The 17,896-nt window shown below is 38.9% G+C and overlaps 2 protein-coding genes across 6 annotated transcripts; one reads left to right on the forward strand and one right to left on the reverse strand.

The window, feature by feature from the left end:
- Positions 1 to 55: 55 nt before the first annotated feature.
- Positions 56 to 11,110, reverse strand: zgc:101583 (uncharacterized protein LOC494104 homolog). Of its 2 annotated transcripts, none has more exons than XM_042418987.1 (6): positions 10,874 to 11,110; positions 2,948 to 3,080; positions 2,244 to 2,300; positions 1,832 to 1,922; positions 1,305 to 1,465; positions 56 to 1,170 (listed from the first exon to the last, which is right to left on the reverse strand). In XM_042418987.1, exons 1-6 carry the CDS (start codon positions 11,093 to 11,095, stop codon positions 518 to 520), a joined length of 1,317 nt encoding a protein of 438 aa, XP_042274921.1. In that variant the 5' UTR covers positions 11,096 to 11,110; the 3' UTR covers positions 56 to 517. The 2 variants fall into 2 exon arrangements, with proteins under 2 accessions (XP_042274921.1, XP_042274922.1); XM_042418988.1 differs by lacking the exon at positions 10,874 to 11,110 and adding an exon at positions 3,282 to 4,207.
- Positions 4,248 to 17,272, forward strand: LOC121901905. Of its 4 annotated transcripts, none has more exons than XM_042418992.1 (11): positions 4,248 to 4,373; positions 11,840 to 11,925; positions 12,579 to 12,670; positions 13,080 to 13,212; positions 13,321 to 13,430; positions 13,601 to 13,723; positions 13,839 to 13,904; positions 15,655 to 15,743; positions 15,849 to 15,954; positions 16,259 to 16,367; positions 16,609 to 16,703. In XM_042418992.1, the coding sequence occupies exons 1-11, from the start codon at positions 4,354 to 4,356 to the stop codon at positions 16,689 to 16,691; spliced, it is 1,017 nt and encodes a 338-aa protein (XP_042274926.1). In that variant the 5' UTR covers positions 4,248 to 4,353; the 3' UTR covers positions 16,692 to 16,703. The 4 variants fall into 4 exon arrangements, with proteins under 4 accessions (XP_042274926.1, XP_042274925.1, XP_042274923.1 ...); XM_042418991.1 differs by lacking the exon at positions 4,248 to 4,373 and adding an exon at positions 4,392 to 6,056; XM_042418989.1 differs by lacking the exon at positions 4,248 to 4,373 and adding an exon at positions 4,393 to 7,779.
- Positions 17,273 to 17,896: the final 624 nt, after the last annotated feature.

Below are 17,896 nucleotides of genomic sequence, written 5' to 3' on the forward strand. Positions count from 1 at the left end.
ACACATGATTAAAACTTATTCAGGGCAAAGAAAGGTTTGTTTTTTTTGCCTTAACACTGGTCATAAGTCAGTTTATACATTTGTACAGTATATGATCAAGATTAAAAGTGCAAAACTATGACTACGGTTATTAAAAAAAAGGCACATTCTGGCTTCAGTTATTTTTTAACTAATGTAAAAATTGTACACAGCAGTGCAACAGACATTCACTTTCATATTTAAAGATAGTTTCTTGTATAAATTATACAATAGTTTAATTTTGGTCTGTCTTTTAGAAAAAATATGTGGACGTACCATCATGTTCAACTAAGTACATCATTTAAGTTGTACATGCGATCCAGTGTGCTCATAGCAACATATGCTCATATTAAGAAACCTTTGTTCATCCAGTGCATTCTGCATTGTGTAAGACAGACTAGAAATTCAGATTTAGTAAAACTAACTTGTCACATTGTAAAGCTGTGATGTGCATTAAAGCTTCTTAATTGCAATAAGCAATTTTTCTTAGTAGGGAAGGCTACTGGTCATCCTTAAAGAGCTCTCTAGCGCACTGTGTACCCCACCTGTTCTTTGAACTTCCTTCTCTGGGCAGCTTTAACTCATCCTCTGCTTGGCTGTCATGGCTGGGAAGAGCCACGTAAGGCTGGTGGCCCCACGGAAAGCCCTGAGGACCCTTCCTAAGGTAGAGTGGGAGAGAATCCCAGCTAAATGTAATGTCCTTGAAGGCATGGAGGAGGAAGATCCCCAAAATGATGGTGAGGAACCCGCTGATAGTTCCCACCACTCCATCAGTGGTCATGCTCAACCATTCCTTGAAGAGGATAGCTGAACAGGCCATGACGGATGTGGTGAAGAAGACGTAGTAGATGGGCGTGACGATGGAGGTATTATAGATGTCGAGGGCTTTGTTCAGGTAACTGATTTGAACACTGACACAGATTACCAGGCAGATGACTAAGGACCAGAACAGGGGTTCCTTCAGCACGGCTGTTCCAGAAAACAGCTCCTTAATGCCAATGCCCAGGCCCTTGACACAAGACACAGAGAGGGAGCCAATCACAGAGCAGATCAGGATGTAGACCAGCACATTCTTCTGTCCGAAACGCGGAGCCACGGCAAAGATAAGAACCAGGCTGCTTCCAACAACGCACACAGCAAACACAATGAAACCTAGTGGGAGCATTCAGAAATGAGTTAGTACCCTGAAAAAAACCCCTCCAGCTGTTATCTGGGATTCATTTTCTCCACAACATGGTTAATCAAGTCTCACAGGGGGATTCGCACCCATCAAGCTCTGTTCCTACCTGGGTCTTTGAGCTTTTCAGCCATGGCACTGAGGGAAGCAACCTCTTCTTCCTGCGGGGCATGGATCACCATCACTGTGGAGCCCAAAACACACAGCAAACAACCAATCTTCCCATGCACATTCAGCCTCTCATTCAGAAAGTAAGAGGACAGCACAGCGCTGGAAGAGAAAAAACAAACATTGCAGACAGAGTGTTATCACACATGCATATTTAAAGGTGGTGATGGCAATATTATATTTTTTTTTACCGAATTCATGTTAATGAAGGTATGTGTCACTTGCTCAATGCAATAGTGCGGTTCAATGTGTTTTTAATAGAAGAATCAATTCATTGTTGGTTTTGGTCTTTTCATGGGTTTTCTTGGCAATAAGAAAAATATTGACCATCACTAGAATCATCCTTTAACGTGTTGAGAGAGCTAGGAGTGTTATTTGTATTCTCACGTTTTCTGTATCACACTAAGAGAATGACCTGATAACATCAGTGGTATGAAAAGCTGCAAAATAAAACCTTAAAACAAGTACCTTACAAGTACACTCAATGCCCCCAGAGGAGTCACAAGTGTGGCTGGCGCAAATGCATACGCAGCAAAGTTTGCGGCCTCTCCAGTTCCCACTAGAACATAAGTATAAGTATACCATAAGTATATGCAAATTTATAGCTGTGGCAGCTGATTAGGATTTGACAAATGATTTTCTTCAAACCCACAAGTGAAAATGTGCTCTTTGAAGGAATGTGTACTTCAGACAGATGGTGTGGGTGCTGCATGTACTGCAAAAAATACCAAACCCACACCAACTTCATTTCCACTTTGAAAAACAAAGAGCACAATGTTCACTGGCAAGGCTGGTTGGCAGTGTAAGTGAAAAAATAAAAAACAGCTGACCATGTCACCCATTTTACCAGCAGAATTAAGAGTGTGAATCATGCACTCACTTGAAATTAGTCCTGCCCACCACAGCCATTCCTTCAGATACGCATACCCCCCTTGACCTGTGACATACAGAAAACAAAAATGAAGTAAATATTGTACAAATAATCACTTCAAAATATTCCTCACTGATTTTAAGTTGAAGGGTCATTGGGTTATTTCACCAACAGCCAGCTTCTTATCAAAACATCATTATACCTAATTTACACCCTGTAAGTTATTGGCCTTAATTAATAAGCGGTAACATCCTCCTGACTTATTATTTTAATACTCATACAGACATGCCCTCCTTTTCAGTAATATCTAATTATATTTGTCAGTGGTGGAATATAAAATAATACGGAATATAACAAAAAACAGATACACAATCATTTTATGCTACTTTATGCTTCTACTCCACTACATTTTAAAGGGAAAATATTGTGCTTTTTACTCCACTACATTTATCTGACAGCTGTAGATATGACTGGTTACTTACACATACGATCACCTTATAAAATACAAAGTATTGTTGTAGATTAAACAATAACAGTATATTACATTTTTGAAGATTGCTCCACCTCAGCCAACAACTTTAAAATCTCCCTACAGTAATGCATCAGTAATTATATATTGTAACACAGACAGGGGTGCTGCAAATTAAGAGATGATTATACTTTCCTTCAATACAGATTTTAAGCTTTATTTTAACAAACTTGAACAACAGTACCTGCTCGCATTGAACCCTTGCTAGCCAATCGCAGCAGGCCCTTCTTCTTCAGGATGAAACTTGCGCCGATAAAAACACTGGAGCTCACAGCGAGCGAGAGACCAATGTAGAAGTCCAAACGGTTCACTTCCATCTGAAACAACGAACAACACTTCACTTATTAATTTACGTCTTTATGTTGCTGTTTCAACCAACTCTCGCATGAGAAACGAAGCTTTCGTCTACTTCCCAGGACTCGAGCAACAGGCGACCGATAAGTAAAATCACATGATGGGCGAGTAGCTTGAAACTAGATTTTTAGACAGCTAGAGATGCCATGAATAGGAAGACTTACAACTTTTGCAACTTCTTTTTTGCGTTTTTAACGGCCGCGTAACGTTAAAATTCCGTAAATACTCGGTTGTCACGTCAACCCCATTCGTCGTCGTTAACTGCAGGCAACGGAGCAGCTGATTAACTGTCAGTCAACGCAGCACTTCCTGGTTATTGCTAAGGCAACCAAAAGGGGGCGGCCTTTCTCCACTCCAGTCCTGTCACATACTATGCTGCTAAAATATATCCTATTAGCAATGGTGGAAGATGTTATTCAGACCCTTTACTTAAAAAATAGCAGTGATAACACTTTATACTTAGGGTATAACTTTAAAATTCCTCAAATACTTTACCTCGGCTGTAACGCTTCAACAAGCTACACGCAATTTCCGCTTGTTTAAATATATTTATTGAAAACATTATCTTCGGTTTATTGCTGGATAAATTAATAATGAAAGAATAGAAAATCGAGAGAGAGATGGGTTTATTAGGAATTTCGTTTCACTTAAGTTTCGTTTCTCAAGTTTCACTAAGCTAATTTCTAGTCCCCTCTATTATACACAATTCAAGGTGCGACACGAACAAAATCTCTTTGCTCTTTGCTGGCTCTTTACATCTATCAAAAATCTGACTCCCCTCTTATATTAAAAATACAAGACGTGACACACACCAAATTCACTCAGGTCGAATATCTGGACTTCTACTACTTTTGTGTAAAGTCATTTAGTGACAACAGGAAAAGATGGCAAACTGAATGTGGTCTCATTGTCTGTGCTGTCGGAGAACTCACAGGCAGCATTGTACAACTTGATTATGTGTGAGGGAACATGATAGGTTGGTCCGCTACTGTATTAATCAGCCAATCCGCATACAGGAAAGTTGAGCGCAGGAAAGTGGCACGCGCACATCCGTGCTGCCACTAAGCGACTTTCAATGACCGAGGTACCGCCTTTCGGCTGCCTTCACCTCCGAGGACGAAAGTAGTCCTCGTTTCAGAGGACTACTTTCCGAGGAGGAGGGAGTAGTCCTCTTTTCAGGCTCGTGGAAGCAAAGCCAAGGCGCTGAGCGCATCGTCTGATCTTTTCGATTTTTCGATGAAGACGATCGACTTGGGGTGAGTCTGTTTGACTTAATCTGCCCTTTTAGCAATATAGGATGGGTACTGTTATGTTGGGACACCTGGCAAAGTGAGACAGTTAATATTGGCAATAATGCTGTCACCTGTTAACAGTTTACTGTTTTTAAAAGACTGTAACAGACTCAGTTTTAAAGCTAGAGTGAAGATACTGGTATCATATGAAACTAGACGACTTACGGTATATCAAATATAAGGTGTCCCATTTTGCAAGTAGCGCATGGAAAAAAGTGGAATTATAGCCTATTGTTTGAGGTGGAGTCATCAATTCAGTGTTTGATTATTCTTTTTTTTCTGCATTTTGTAGTAAGGGGGTAATGTTTATAGAATTGTATCAAGTTGGGAGCTACGGCATTGGGATGATTGATTCAAATTGCCAGAAAATTACCACTCTCTCTCGACAGGAGGGTAAAACCCCACTAACTCTCTCTCGCTCTCAAATTCAAACTTTGGAGAGATTATCAATAACGTTACGTTACGAATATAACAAAAAATCACAGATAAAAAACCGGTCTCTTACTATTCAACAGTAGAGCAAGCAAATTAAATCTTTTCAGCTGGGGGGAGTGTAGGGACGTAGTCAGAATAGGCGTTTCAAACTCCTTTAGGGTGATAGGAATGCCAAAAGTATCAAGAAATTCAGAATAGCTCAATAGCAGTCCATTAGTATTAATTAATTGGTTTACTAAAATTATATTATTATTAATGGATAGTGGATAAAATAAGGATCTATTTTTGAACATTATATGCCGACTATTCCAAATAAATTTCTATGGGGGGAGAAGTTATGTTTGTAAATTAAGGTCCATGCCAACAGCATTCGTCTGTGGAATTTAGATAAGAATAAGGGAAGTTTCTCAATTTTATAATCACACAGAAGTTTTTGAAAAATGCTCAGAAAATTAGATATTGTCGCTCTCTTATCTTAATATATGGAGGTGAAGAATGACCGCACAGCAAACGGAATATTTTTGATGCAGATTTAGGTTAAACAATATTGTTCTCCTCAACAAATCACAAGGGGTGATGCTCTTACAAAGTACTTACATAGTCTACATGTCCGTGCCGAAGACTCACTAAGCTAATTTCTAGTCCCCTCTATTATACACAATTCAAGGTGCGACACGAACAAAATCTCTTTGCTCTTTGCTGGCTCTTTACATCTATTAAAAATCTGACTCCCCTCTTATATTAAAAATACAAGACGTGACACACACCAAATTCACTCAGGTCGAATATCTGGACTTCTACTACTTTTGTGTAAAGTCATCTAGTGACAACAGGAAAAGATGGCAAACTGCATGTGGGCCCACTGCCTGTGCTGTCGGAGAACTCACAGGCAGCATTGTACAACTTGATTATGTGTGAGGGAACATCACAGGTTGGTCCGCTACTGTATTAATCAGCCAATCCGCATACAGGAAAGTTGAGCGCAGGAAAGTGGCACGCGCACATCCGTGCTGCCACTAAGCGACTTTCAATGACCGAGGTACCGCCTTTCGGCTGCTTTTCACCTCCGAGGACGAAAGTAGTCCTCGTTTCCGAGGACTACTTTCCGAGGAGGAGGGAGTAGTCCTCTTTTCAGGCTCGTGGAAGCAAAGCCAAGGCGCTGAGCGCATCGTCTGATCTTTTCGATTTTTCGATGAAGACGATCGACTTGGGGTGAGTCTGTTTGACTTAATCTGCCCTTTTAGCAATATAGGATGGGTATTGTTATATTGGGACACCTGGCAAAGTGAGACAGTTAATATTGGCAATAATGCTGTCACCTGTTAACAGTTTACTGTTTTTAAAAGACTGTAACAGACTCAGTTTTAAAGCTAGAGTGAAGATACTGGTATCATATGAAACTAGACGACTTACGGTATATCAAATATAAGGTGTCCCATTTTGCAAGTAGCGCATGGAAAAAAGTGGAATTATAGCCTATTGTTTGAGGTGGAGTCATCAATTCAGTGTTTGATTATTCTTTTTTTCTGCATTTTGTAGTAAGGGGGTAATGTTTATAGAATTGTATCAAGTTGGGAGCTACGGCATTGGGATGATTGATTCAAATTGCCAGAAAATTACCACTCTCTCTCGACAGGAGGGTAAAACCCCACTAACTCTCTCTCGCTCTCAAATTCAAACTTTGGAGAGATTATCAATAACGTTACGTTACGAATATAACAAAAAATCACAGATAAAAAACCGGTCTCTTACTATTCAACAGTAGAGCAAGCAAATTAAATCTTTTCAGCTGGGGGGAGTGTAGGGACGTAGTCAGAATAGGCGTTTCAAACTCCTTTAGGGTGATAGGAATGCCAAAAGTATCAAGAAATTCAGAATAGCTCAATAGCAGTCCATTAGTATTAATTAATTGGTTTACTAAAATTATATTATTATTAATGGATAGTGGATAAAATAAGGATCTATTTTTGAACATTATATGCCGACTATTCCAAATAAATTTCTATGGGGGGAGAAGTTATGTTTGTAAATTAAGGTCCATGCCAACAGCATTCGTCTGTGGAATTTAGATAAGAATAAGGGAAGTTTCTCAATTTTATAATCACACAGAAGTTTTTGAAAAATGCTCAGAAAATTAGATATTGTCGCTCTCTTATCTTAATATATGGAGGTGAAGAATGACCGCACAGCAAACGGAATATTTTTGATGCAGATTTAGGTTAAACAATATTGTTCTCCTCAACAAATCACAAGGGGTGATGCTCTTACAAAGTACTTACATAGTCTACATGTCCGTGCCGAAGACTCACTAAGCTAATTTCTAGTCCCCTCTATTATACACAATTCAAGGTGCGACACGAACAAAATCTCTTTGCTCTTTGCTGGCTCTTTACATCTATCAAAAATCTGACTCCCCTCTTACATAAAAATACAAGACGTGACACACACCAAATTCACTCAGGTCGAATATCTGGACTTCTACTACTTTTGTGTAAAGTCATCTAGTGACAACAGGGAGAGATGGCAAACTGCATGTGGGCCCACTGTCTGTGCTGTCGGAGAACTCACAGGCAGCATTGTACAACTTGATTATGTGTGAGGGAACATCACAGGTTGGTCCGCTACTGTATTAATCAGCCAATCCGCATACAGGAAAGTTGAGCGCAGGAAAGTGGCACGCGCACATCCATGCTGCCACTGAGCCACTTTCATAGGAATGAACGGCGTACCGCCTCCGGGTGCTTTTATTATAATGAAAAACGCGAGTGACGGAAACGAGCACTCCTCCTCCCAGCGAGGGAGCCCTCGCTGGGACTATCTGGACTAGTAGAAGTCCAGATATTCGACCTTGTTCAGAGCCTTGTGGAAGCAAAGCCAAGGCGCTGAGCGCACCGTCTGATCTTTTCGATTTTTCGATGAAGACGATCGACTTGGGGTGAGTCTGTTTGACTTAATCTGCCCTTTTAGCAATATAGGATGGGTAATGTTATATTGGGACACCTGGCAAAGTGGGACAGTTAATATTGGCAATAATGCTGTCACCTGTTAACAGTTTACTGTTTTTAAAAGACTGTTACAGACTCAGTTTTAAAGCTAGAGTGAAGATACTGGTATCATATGAAACTAGACGACTTACGGTATATCAAATATAAGGTGTCCCATTTTGCAAGTAGCGCATGGAAAAAAGTGGAATTAGGATATAGCCTATTGTTTGAGGTGGAGTCATCAATTCAGTGTTTGATTATTCTTTTTTCTGCATTTTGTCGTAAGGGGGTAATGTTTATAGAATTGCATCAAGTTGGGAGCTATGGCATTGGGATGATTGATTCAAATTGCCAGAAAATTACCAATCTCTCTCGAAAGGAGGGTAAAACCCCACTAACTGCCTCTCGCTCTCAAATTCAAACGCAGGCGCAGGACGGGACAGTGTAGGGGCATGAAATTGTGCTCTACCGTGTCAAAAGCTTTATAGAAGTCCAAAAAAAGACTGAAATTATCTTCAGAACATAAAATAGAATAATCAATTAAATCTAAAACAAGCCTGATATTATTGGAGATATGTCTTTTTCTCATGAAACCTGATTGAACCTCATCAATAATTGGATCCAACACATTTTAATACGCTTAGCAATTATTGAGGCAAAGATTTTGTAGTCACTATTCCATAAGGAAATAGGCCGCCAGTTATCAATAAAAAGGAGATCCTTTTTGGGTTTTGGGATTAAAGAAATTAAGCCTTGTGTCATTGTAGGGGGAAGAGCTCCTTTTTCAATGCTTTCTAAGAATACTTCAAGCAGAAAGGGAGCTAAATGTTCTGTAAAGGCCTGATAAAATTCAGTAGAGAGTCCATCAACACCTGGAGATTTGTTAATTTTAAGATGTTCAATTGCAAAAGTGACTTCATTTAGATTTACATTACGGTCACATAACTTTTTATTGTCTGGACTAATTTTGGTGACATTTTTAAGGGAATTTTGCTTTATTTGTGTATATTTCATTGAGATTAAGTTGTTCTGAGTTTAACTGTAATCTGTCCTCATCTGACATATTTGCAGGGCCTCTCTGTGACAGACAAAACATATCTTAGTATAAGCAGAATGTAAAGGAATAGAAATAAAGACTGCATTATGATCTGTTAATGGTGTTGTAATGACATTAACTGATACCTTATCAATGTTCATATTTTGAGAAATTAGCCAGATGTCCAATCGTGACTGTCTGGTGGCACTTCTATTATGCCAAGTGAAAGCATTTAGGTTAGGATTCTTATTCCTCCATATGTCAATTAAATTAAATCTTTGCATAAATATCTTTGAATTTTCATTTTCTGCCGTAGAATCATGTTGAGGCCAACAATCCCTATTATGGTCTAGTATCATGTTGAAATCCCCCCCTATTGCAATACCAGAGTTTGGAAAGTTATTAAGGGTGTGCTGAATCTGGTTCTCTAAAATTTCAAGAAGCTTATCATTCTCAGATTTAGAGTTATACCCATAGATATTAATAATAATAACAGTAAAGATGTCAATGTTAACGACTAGATAATGAAAATGACCTGCTATGTTATTGACAGAGTATAGAATAACTCCAGAGAAAGTGTGTTTTAGAGTGGCAACACCAGCCGAGTGTTAAGATTCATGTGCCAGTCATAACTCGTTGCCCCATTGAGACCTCTATAACCTTGCATCATTAGTAATCGAATGTGAATCTTGAATAAAACAGAAATCAGTTTTGTGCTGCTTAGCAAACAAAAAAATAGCTTTGCGCTTTACAGTATTTCTTAATCCTCGGCATTAAGAGTAATAACAGACAAAAACGTATTAACAACAATAAAGAATCAAACAAGAAGTAGTCTAAAGTTAGGATGAAACTAGGAAATTTAACCCTGCTGTCAGGAGCTGCACCATTTTAACATTTATGTAAAGTGAATTAGTGAAACAAGCTAAATTTAACTCTGAAACTAATAAGGCACCTTAGTTTTCCTGTTGATAAACATTCCAGCAGTTTTTAACAATAAAAGGAAAAAGTGTGCAAAAATTAGGACTAGCAACATTGACCTGAATGGGCTTAGCTACGGAAAAAGTGTCGCTCATTGTTAACAAGTAGCGTTATTTGTACTCATCAACCTTTCAGGACAATAGTCCATTTGAAGAAAGAAGCAACTTGAAGAATCAAGGTGAACTATTCTTAGTTACTCTTTGGTTATTGCAGATCAGTATTACTTGGTTTTAAACATACACCGTCTTATAGGATGTTTGTCAAACCTCAAGCAGCAGTTCAAAGTTGCTAATGAGGACTTATCTATTGAAGAAATCTCAAGTCGCAGCAAGAGTCAGTTCAGTGTCATTAGCAAAGGCTCGTCCACCAATGAAATATGCCGTTTTTCCTTGTTCGCGTGCCTTCTCCACCAGCGGCCAGAGCTTCATCCTTCTCTCTAGGGCACGATTCAGGAAATCTCACGATTCGATTCAACTCGATTTCTTGGGGTCACAATTCGATTCACAACCGATTCGCGATTCAAAAATCGATTCGATTTGCAATTCTAAATCAGTTCTCAATTCAATACATTCATAGATTTGATTCTAGATTGATGTTTTGAGTTACACTTTCCATTTGACTGCAGTAGACACTTTTATAGGTCTCAAATAAAAAAGATCACGCTGAATCAAATGTAAACATTTGCTACTCAATGTCAACCTGAGTAAGATTGATGTTCCTTTAGTCCACTTAGTCTTTTGGAGAAACGCAACCAGTAACGCTGTACAACCTGCCATATGAGAAAAACATTACTAGGAAGAGGGGAGGACATTTCTCTTCCTTTGATAACGTTAAAAGTAAAGTTAGGCTTTGATGACGGCTTCATTTCAAAAAGACAAGAGAGAGAAGCAGTGGTCGAGCGAGCTAGAGAGTGAATGAAGAGAGGGAGCGCTGGTAACGTTAGTGAGGAAGCTGTGAATCAGATCAATAACACGTTACTTTCTGACTGTTTCACAGCGGTTACAAATAAATTAGCCCACAATGGCACAAACCTGCGGAAGTGCATTGCAGCGCCTGATAATGGCATTAGTCTTGTAAAGCTCCTTCTTCCCTACGAGATAAGAAAATCCAAAATATGTCCAAATGATCGCCGTCATAGCCGATGGACCAAGTTGTATTTGTTTGTCTGTCCGGTACTCCATTGCTCGCGGCCTCTTCATGACACACACTTCACTTCCCTCTTGCCCCCGGATTTGGGTCCGGGGCGGCGTCATTGCGCCATCTATGGGATTTAGCGAGCTAATTCATTGCAGAAAAAAAAAAGGAAAACAGCGTCGTGACAAGACTGAAAAATGTGAATCGATTCTTGGAATCCTGAATCGGCAGAGATAGAATCGCGATTGTTATGTGAATCGATTTTTTGCGCACCCCTAATATATATATATATATATATATATATATATATATATAGAGAGAGAGAGAGAGAGAGAGAGAGAGGGACAGACAGACAGACAGATAGATAGATTGCTTGACCCCTACTTGTCCCCTTAGAGAGAAGGGTCACTGCAAATCAACACAAAGTTGTTCTGAGTGATCACCTTTATCCTATGATGAAACACTTTTATCCTGATGGGAGTGGTCTCTTCCAGGATGACAATGCCCCAATTCACAGGGCACAAGGGGTCCTGAATGGTTTGATGAATATGAAAATGGTGTGAATCATATGCTATGGCCCTCACAGTCACCACATCTCAACCCAATTGAACACCTATGGAAGATTTTGGACCAACGTGTTAAACAGCGCTCTCCACCACCATAATCAAAACAGTAAATGAGAGAATATCTTTTCCAGTAGAGTTCAGAGACTTGTAGAATCAATGCTAAGCGTATTGAAGCTGTTCCGGTGGCACGTGGTGGCCCAACACCTTACAAAGACACTTTATGTTGGTTTTTAAATTGTCATGTATTCCATATGTTTCCCATTAATTGCAATTATGTCATTATTTTATTCATTTCAGAACTACTCTCAGGAAGTATCCCGTGGGGATGACAAAGGTGAAGAAAAAGACTTTTCGTAGACGAACCCGCACCTACAATATTAAAGGTGAGAAACTGTCTGAATAATATCCCTTTATGTAAAGGAATTTATTAAATGCTTGTGTGCTTGTGTTTGGTATGGCTTATCATAACAAATTGTAAGGGGATGATAAGTAGGCCTACTCAACTAATTCACTCATCTTTTTGCTTCCCATTAAGATCTTATCGGATTATAACGTTGATGTCATAACTTTTTGAAAATGCTCAGAAAATTAGATATTGTCGCTCTCTTATCTTAATATATGGAGGTGAAGAATGACCGCACAGCAAACGGAATATTTTTGATGCAGATTTAGGTTAAACAATACAGTTCTCCTCAACAAATCACAAGGGGTGATGCTCTTACAAAATACTTACATAGTCTACATGTCCGTGCCTCTGAGCAAGTAAGAGTAAACTTTAGTGTTCTATGCAATTATAATGAAACAGCTGAGTGGATAACAGATAATTCGAAGCAGTTCTACCAACAGTGTCATTGCACTAACATAACCCCTACAATAACATAGATTATTATCCCTCACTGGTGTCACATAGATCAGCTTCATTGATATCACAGTAAGATGTTTTTGCCTTCTAAACTTTCCAACAAACAAACCAAGAAATACATATATAAATCAAGACTGCCATTCTAAAGCTGAGATTTTAAACAATTCTCTACAGGACTTTTTGCTGACTTCCAGAAGAAGACCAGGGATGCCATTTCCAGCTGGTTCTACCCTCTTCTGTCTAACATCATCATCATCAAAACATTGGTGAATATGCACTAAACATTTTCTTCAATAGTATGCTTCACCACTAATGCTCATTTTTCAGTTTTTATACTTCTCTCTGATAGGCAATTTTTAAAGGAAAATAACCTCTCTCTTCAGATTTATGATTCTATCATGAAATATCATATTTGAAAAAACTGAACACAGGGACATGGGAACTGCCTCTGCAAAAAGACAAGGCCACTTGAAAAAAACATGAAAAAGACCAAACATGATATCCATTTCTACAGATTAAACAATAAATCAACATGGTATCTGGGGCAAGCACACTCATTTTCAGTTTTACAATTTTATAATTTCCCCAGAAATTGTACCTCTCTACTCTTTGAAATATATAATCCTTTTTAACGAGCTGATAAATTCTTTTTTCTAAATGCTCCAATGCCATTAGGTGTCTCAGTGTGTTGCATGCCAGGCAAGTCGAACGGAAATCAAAGAGGAGGTGGAGTATACCCCAGCAGTACCACCACCAGTAGCAGTGGTAGAACCACATGAAGCAGCAGTTGACGCCATCATAGACAAGGGTATGAAATCTATTCAAAATGTTGTTTGAAGACTTGAGAACTGGTTGTACAAGACAGAGAGGTAATCTGTTACTGTTACTATCACACTATGTATTATATGTTTTACAGGCATCCGAGATGCATGGGCAGGAAAGCTTCCCTTTTGGCTACTGTCAGTGATAAGGAAATACCGGATTGATATAAGAAGGACAGCCCCCAATAAGGAGCTGGGAAGTGAGGTAATATCTCTTTACTAGATGATTATCTATTGATATATCTGTGACAACAAATTTATATATGAAATTTTCATTTTATATGTACTATGTACAAAATGTATCTTTTGCGGTCATATATTTTGTGGTCATATAACCCTCAGAATATCTTGCTTTTCCCCCTCTCATTTTTTCAGGTAATTAATGGATATCTCACAGTCCTTGTGCAGAACTTCAACTGGCAACTCAAAGAGATGGCCGGAGTTATTGATTCCTTGGCTATGACTGACATTTGGAAAGGAAAAAGTTCAGAGCTGAAGGTTTGCAGTGCAATCTAATACATAGACTGATTTTTAAAGACAGTATTGGATATGTTTTTGTTTTTTGTTTTTTAACTCAAGCTAACATATAATTGTTGCACTTTTCAAATTTTAGTTGAATCCAAAGGACTACAAGTTGCTTCTTGGAGTCATAAATGAAAAAAAACATTGGCTGCTGATGGTGAGTTTATATTATTTTATATTGTGGGGGACCAAGTGGGTATGGGGTGGCAGGCTTATCTTGGACTTTTAGCTACTTAAAAATGTCCTGACCCTCTGATGGAGCTCATGATTCATCCATAAGTGCTGCTTTATTACAAACAATTCCACCATATAAACCTAGAATCCGTGTGTAACAGCTGACCTGTGTACATGTTTAGCAGAAGACAGAACATTAATTACCGTCAGATCCTGACCAAAGCTACGGCTGCTGTTTGCTACATGTGTAAATGCGCACATCACTCTCTCAATTTAAAGACAGACTTATTCTTTCAGCTGATGTATTTTGATGTATTTCTTGTTATGTGCAGCACCATATTCTCCCTCTCCCTCTGACACTCCACGTTAAGTTCTGCTCTGTTACATTAAAATACCAGTTCTGAGGACCAGAAATTTGCGAGGCTAGGCTCAAAACATTCGGGGCTGAAGCAGTGGCGGCCCACAGTACCCACAGGACAGACTCAAAGCTTTGGCACTGCACTTACAGCTGCTGTGTTCACTGTTGCTGTTGACATGAACACAAATGGGACGCAGGAGGTTGTCGTGGAAAAATCTTCAAATGGGCCAATAAATCTTCAGGTCACCCACAACTTAGTATTAAACTCAAAACTTTAGAAGAGAAAGACTCAAAAAATACACTGGAAGCTGGTAGAGTTCAATGTGAATAGGTTTGCTGTGCATATAAACAGATACAAAGCAATCTGAGGCCTCCTCCAAGAAAAAACCCTGATGCAAAATCATAAAACTTCATATTATATACTTTTCATAACTCCTCCTATTGTGGAGCTTAGTTTCTAGTCTCCACCTCATTTTTAATTATATTCAACCATCTGGTCATTATTTCTGAGGTTCATAAGTTATTGGTGATAATACAAGTGTGACTTATCCTAGAAATTACTGTCTCAGTATCTTCCACCTTTTTCTCACACTAAAAATGGACCTTAATCATTTCACACAGAAAACCAAATTGCTATATCACAGATTAGCCTTCTTGCCAACTCCCTGGGATCTGTCTCTTATTGGCATAATGTTATCTTTGCATTCTCACTGGTACATTCGTTTGATCATGCAAAGGCAGTTTTCCACCACAAGGTTTTCTGTGAATGATACATATCCAGTGCATTTTGGAGTCGGTTTAACTAGAAATCAGCTTTATTTCAGCCTTTTGGGGGAATCTGATGTTGTATCAAATACAAATATTTTGGGAGGGACAAATTTCCATGTTTCATGTATTGGGGGGGATGTTACCCCCGTCTCCCACAGTGATTATGCCAATGAAACATAGGGTATGTGTTTCCCTAAGTATGCATTTGCAGTCATTTACATTGTTACATTACATTGTGACATTGTCATTTAGCTGACACGTCAAAGTGTCTTACATATTGTATCAAGCAGGGGCCAATCTCCCTTGGAGCAATGCAAGGTTAAGGCCCAGGCTCTTCCCTCTGGCCTGACTGTGCCCTTTAATTTGGTCATCTTGCCAGGGACCCCAACTACCTCGTTTACCTCAGGGGCCCTGCAGTCCCTGAGCCTAGCTGCCGCCAGGGCCCAAGGTGTCACAGGATGTCCAGAGGCCCCACAGAGACAATTGTGTGGGTCCCTCTGGGGTAGTTAATGCACATACTTTGCTGCATGTGTGTGTATATTTATGTACTGTAAGTATAAACATAGTATATATTTACAATGTATATTTACATTGTATTTCCATGTAGGTCATCTTCCCCTCTCAGGGGACGTCTCTCTTCTTTGACCCATTTGGGGAATCCGACTTCCAAATGATAAAATGCTTTTGGGTAACAAGGTAAATATTGGTAATTTTATTTTTTTAAATATAAGTAACAATTATGGAGAGCACATATTCCAATGATAGAATTTTTAAAAAATGTGAAATATTGTGTATATTCAGAGCGTTCCTGAGAGACAAGGGATGTAATATATCCAATGTGACTGTCAATAATCCCCTCCATCCACGCTCAAAAGACCTCTCCTCATCCGGGGTCTTCACTCTCAAAGTAAGTGTCACATTAGGGCTTGCAGAATTCTCTAAAATCACAGAAATTGTGCAGAAATAAGCACTTGTTTCAAAGATTGTAAGGCAACAAAACAGCTGTCGACTCTTATCTATTGTGTGTTTTAAAGAAAACATGTTAAAATCAATCAAAATTTTGTTCTGTGTTAACCCTCCATATATTTCTGTAATTTTGTATTATGCAGCCCATAAACAATGAGAACTACTGTATTTGGGTAATAATATTGAATTGCACTGTATTTTTTCAAAGATTATCCTTTTTATAATCTGTTCATTTCTATTTCCAGTTCGCTGAGAGCATTCTAAAGGGGGAGGAAGAAATCAACTTCCAAACCTCAGACGAGGAACTCGCAAGGCATCGGTTTGCAATAGCCAAAACCCTGCTACGAAGGAACGGTATGTCTACAGGTGTTTTGAAAATTGGAATATTAATTCTGTTGTAAAACTCTTAAATGTGTCCAATTTGAAAGGTTGACATGGCATATAATCATAGGTAATCTCTTGAAATGTTGCCAACACATTTGTTAAATTATTACCCATGGCACTACTAACATGCCATCCCATTGTGACAAGATGATTTCTAGAAAATAAGTTGTGAATACACCTTGTAATCTGTTTATTTGTATGTTCTAAATAGATGACCTGAGTCAGCACCGTCCGAGTCCTGTACTCGAGTTTTGTAATACCGATAAGTCCAAAGAAAAAAAAAATCATCATTAATATTAACATGAAGCTGTGTCATTTTTGTTTAATGTAAATCTTTTTTATTTTCGGACTCGTCTTTGGTGACTCGGACTCAGGTAATGGGGACTCAACTCGGGCTCTTCTGTGGTGACTTGGACTCAGACTCGAACACTAGGGACTCGGGATTCGACTCGGACTCGAGACTTAGTGACTCAACTACAACACTGGATGTACAATATAATGTAGCTGTTTATTGGGGGTTCTATGTGGGGGGCAACATCTTTGACTTTTTTGCTTATGTATGCCTATTTCAGTTCATTCTAGACCAAAATTGGTTTATATTGCAGCTTTAAGGTTGTATGTGAAGGCAAATGTCCGTTTAATGTCCAACTGGCAATTAAGAGAGACCAAATTATGTCATCAGCTCCTCCAGAGGGATTCCCCTCTGGGTAACGCCTCCGGACCGCCCACCTGTGTTGGTGTCCCAGTCTTCCCTGGTCCTGCCTCCTTTCATCACTGGGTCCAGCCACCAATCACCAGCCTTCCTGATCCACCACTCAAGATGATAAAAATTAGGAAGCGTACTTTGTTTTGTTTTTTTTTATGACTTGAGGTCCTCGCCTCATATCACTCAATTTCCTGTTAGTCACTTTCATTGAACAACTAAGCAGAAAGCTTGTATTTTTGTAACTTTTGCTATTGTCGGCCCACTGAACAATAAATGGTAGTACTTAATTGATTACATCGGCAGTGTGTTGCTTCCCTTATTCCTAGACATGTGTTGTGTACATGTAAATGACTCTGATGCATGTTTAAAATGTAAAACTTTCGTTACGGGACCAAATATTTTTGTTTGATAGCCGGATTTGGCCAATATTTGCCTACCACTGCTGTAGTCTTATTGTTTTGAAATGTTACCTAACAAGAAGACTTGGCATGACTTATGTAAAAAGCGAAACAACAAAATTTGATTCCCCCTCTAGTCTCTCCCCTGTTGACACTAGTGAAAAACGGGTCCAGATATGTCAGCAAAGAGATTTTGTTTGTACCTTGAACTTTCGCACCTTGAATTGTCTACAACAGCCTAAGAGAGGACTAGAATTTAGTTTAGTGAAACTAAGTGAAACGAAATCTTTCATAAACCATCTCCCTCTCGATTTACTATTCTTTTTATTATTAATTTATCCAGCAGTAAACCGAAGATAATAAGACTGTTTTCAGTAAACATTTAAACAGAAGCG

The sequence above is a fragment of the Thunnus maccoyii genome, chromosome 8 (assembly GCF_910596095.1).
Source record: "Thunnus maccoyii chromosome 8, fThuMac1.1, whole genome shotgun sequence".
In the NCBI taxonomy this organism is placed as follows: domain Eukaryota; kingdom Metazoa; phylum Chordata; class Actinopteri; order Scombriformes; family Scombridae; genus Thunnus; species Thunnus maccoyii.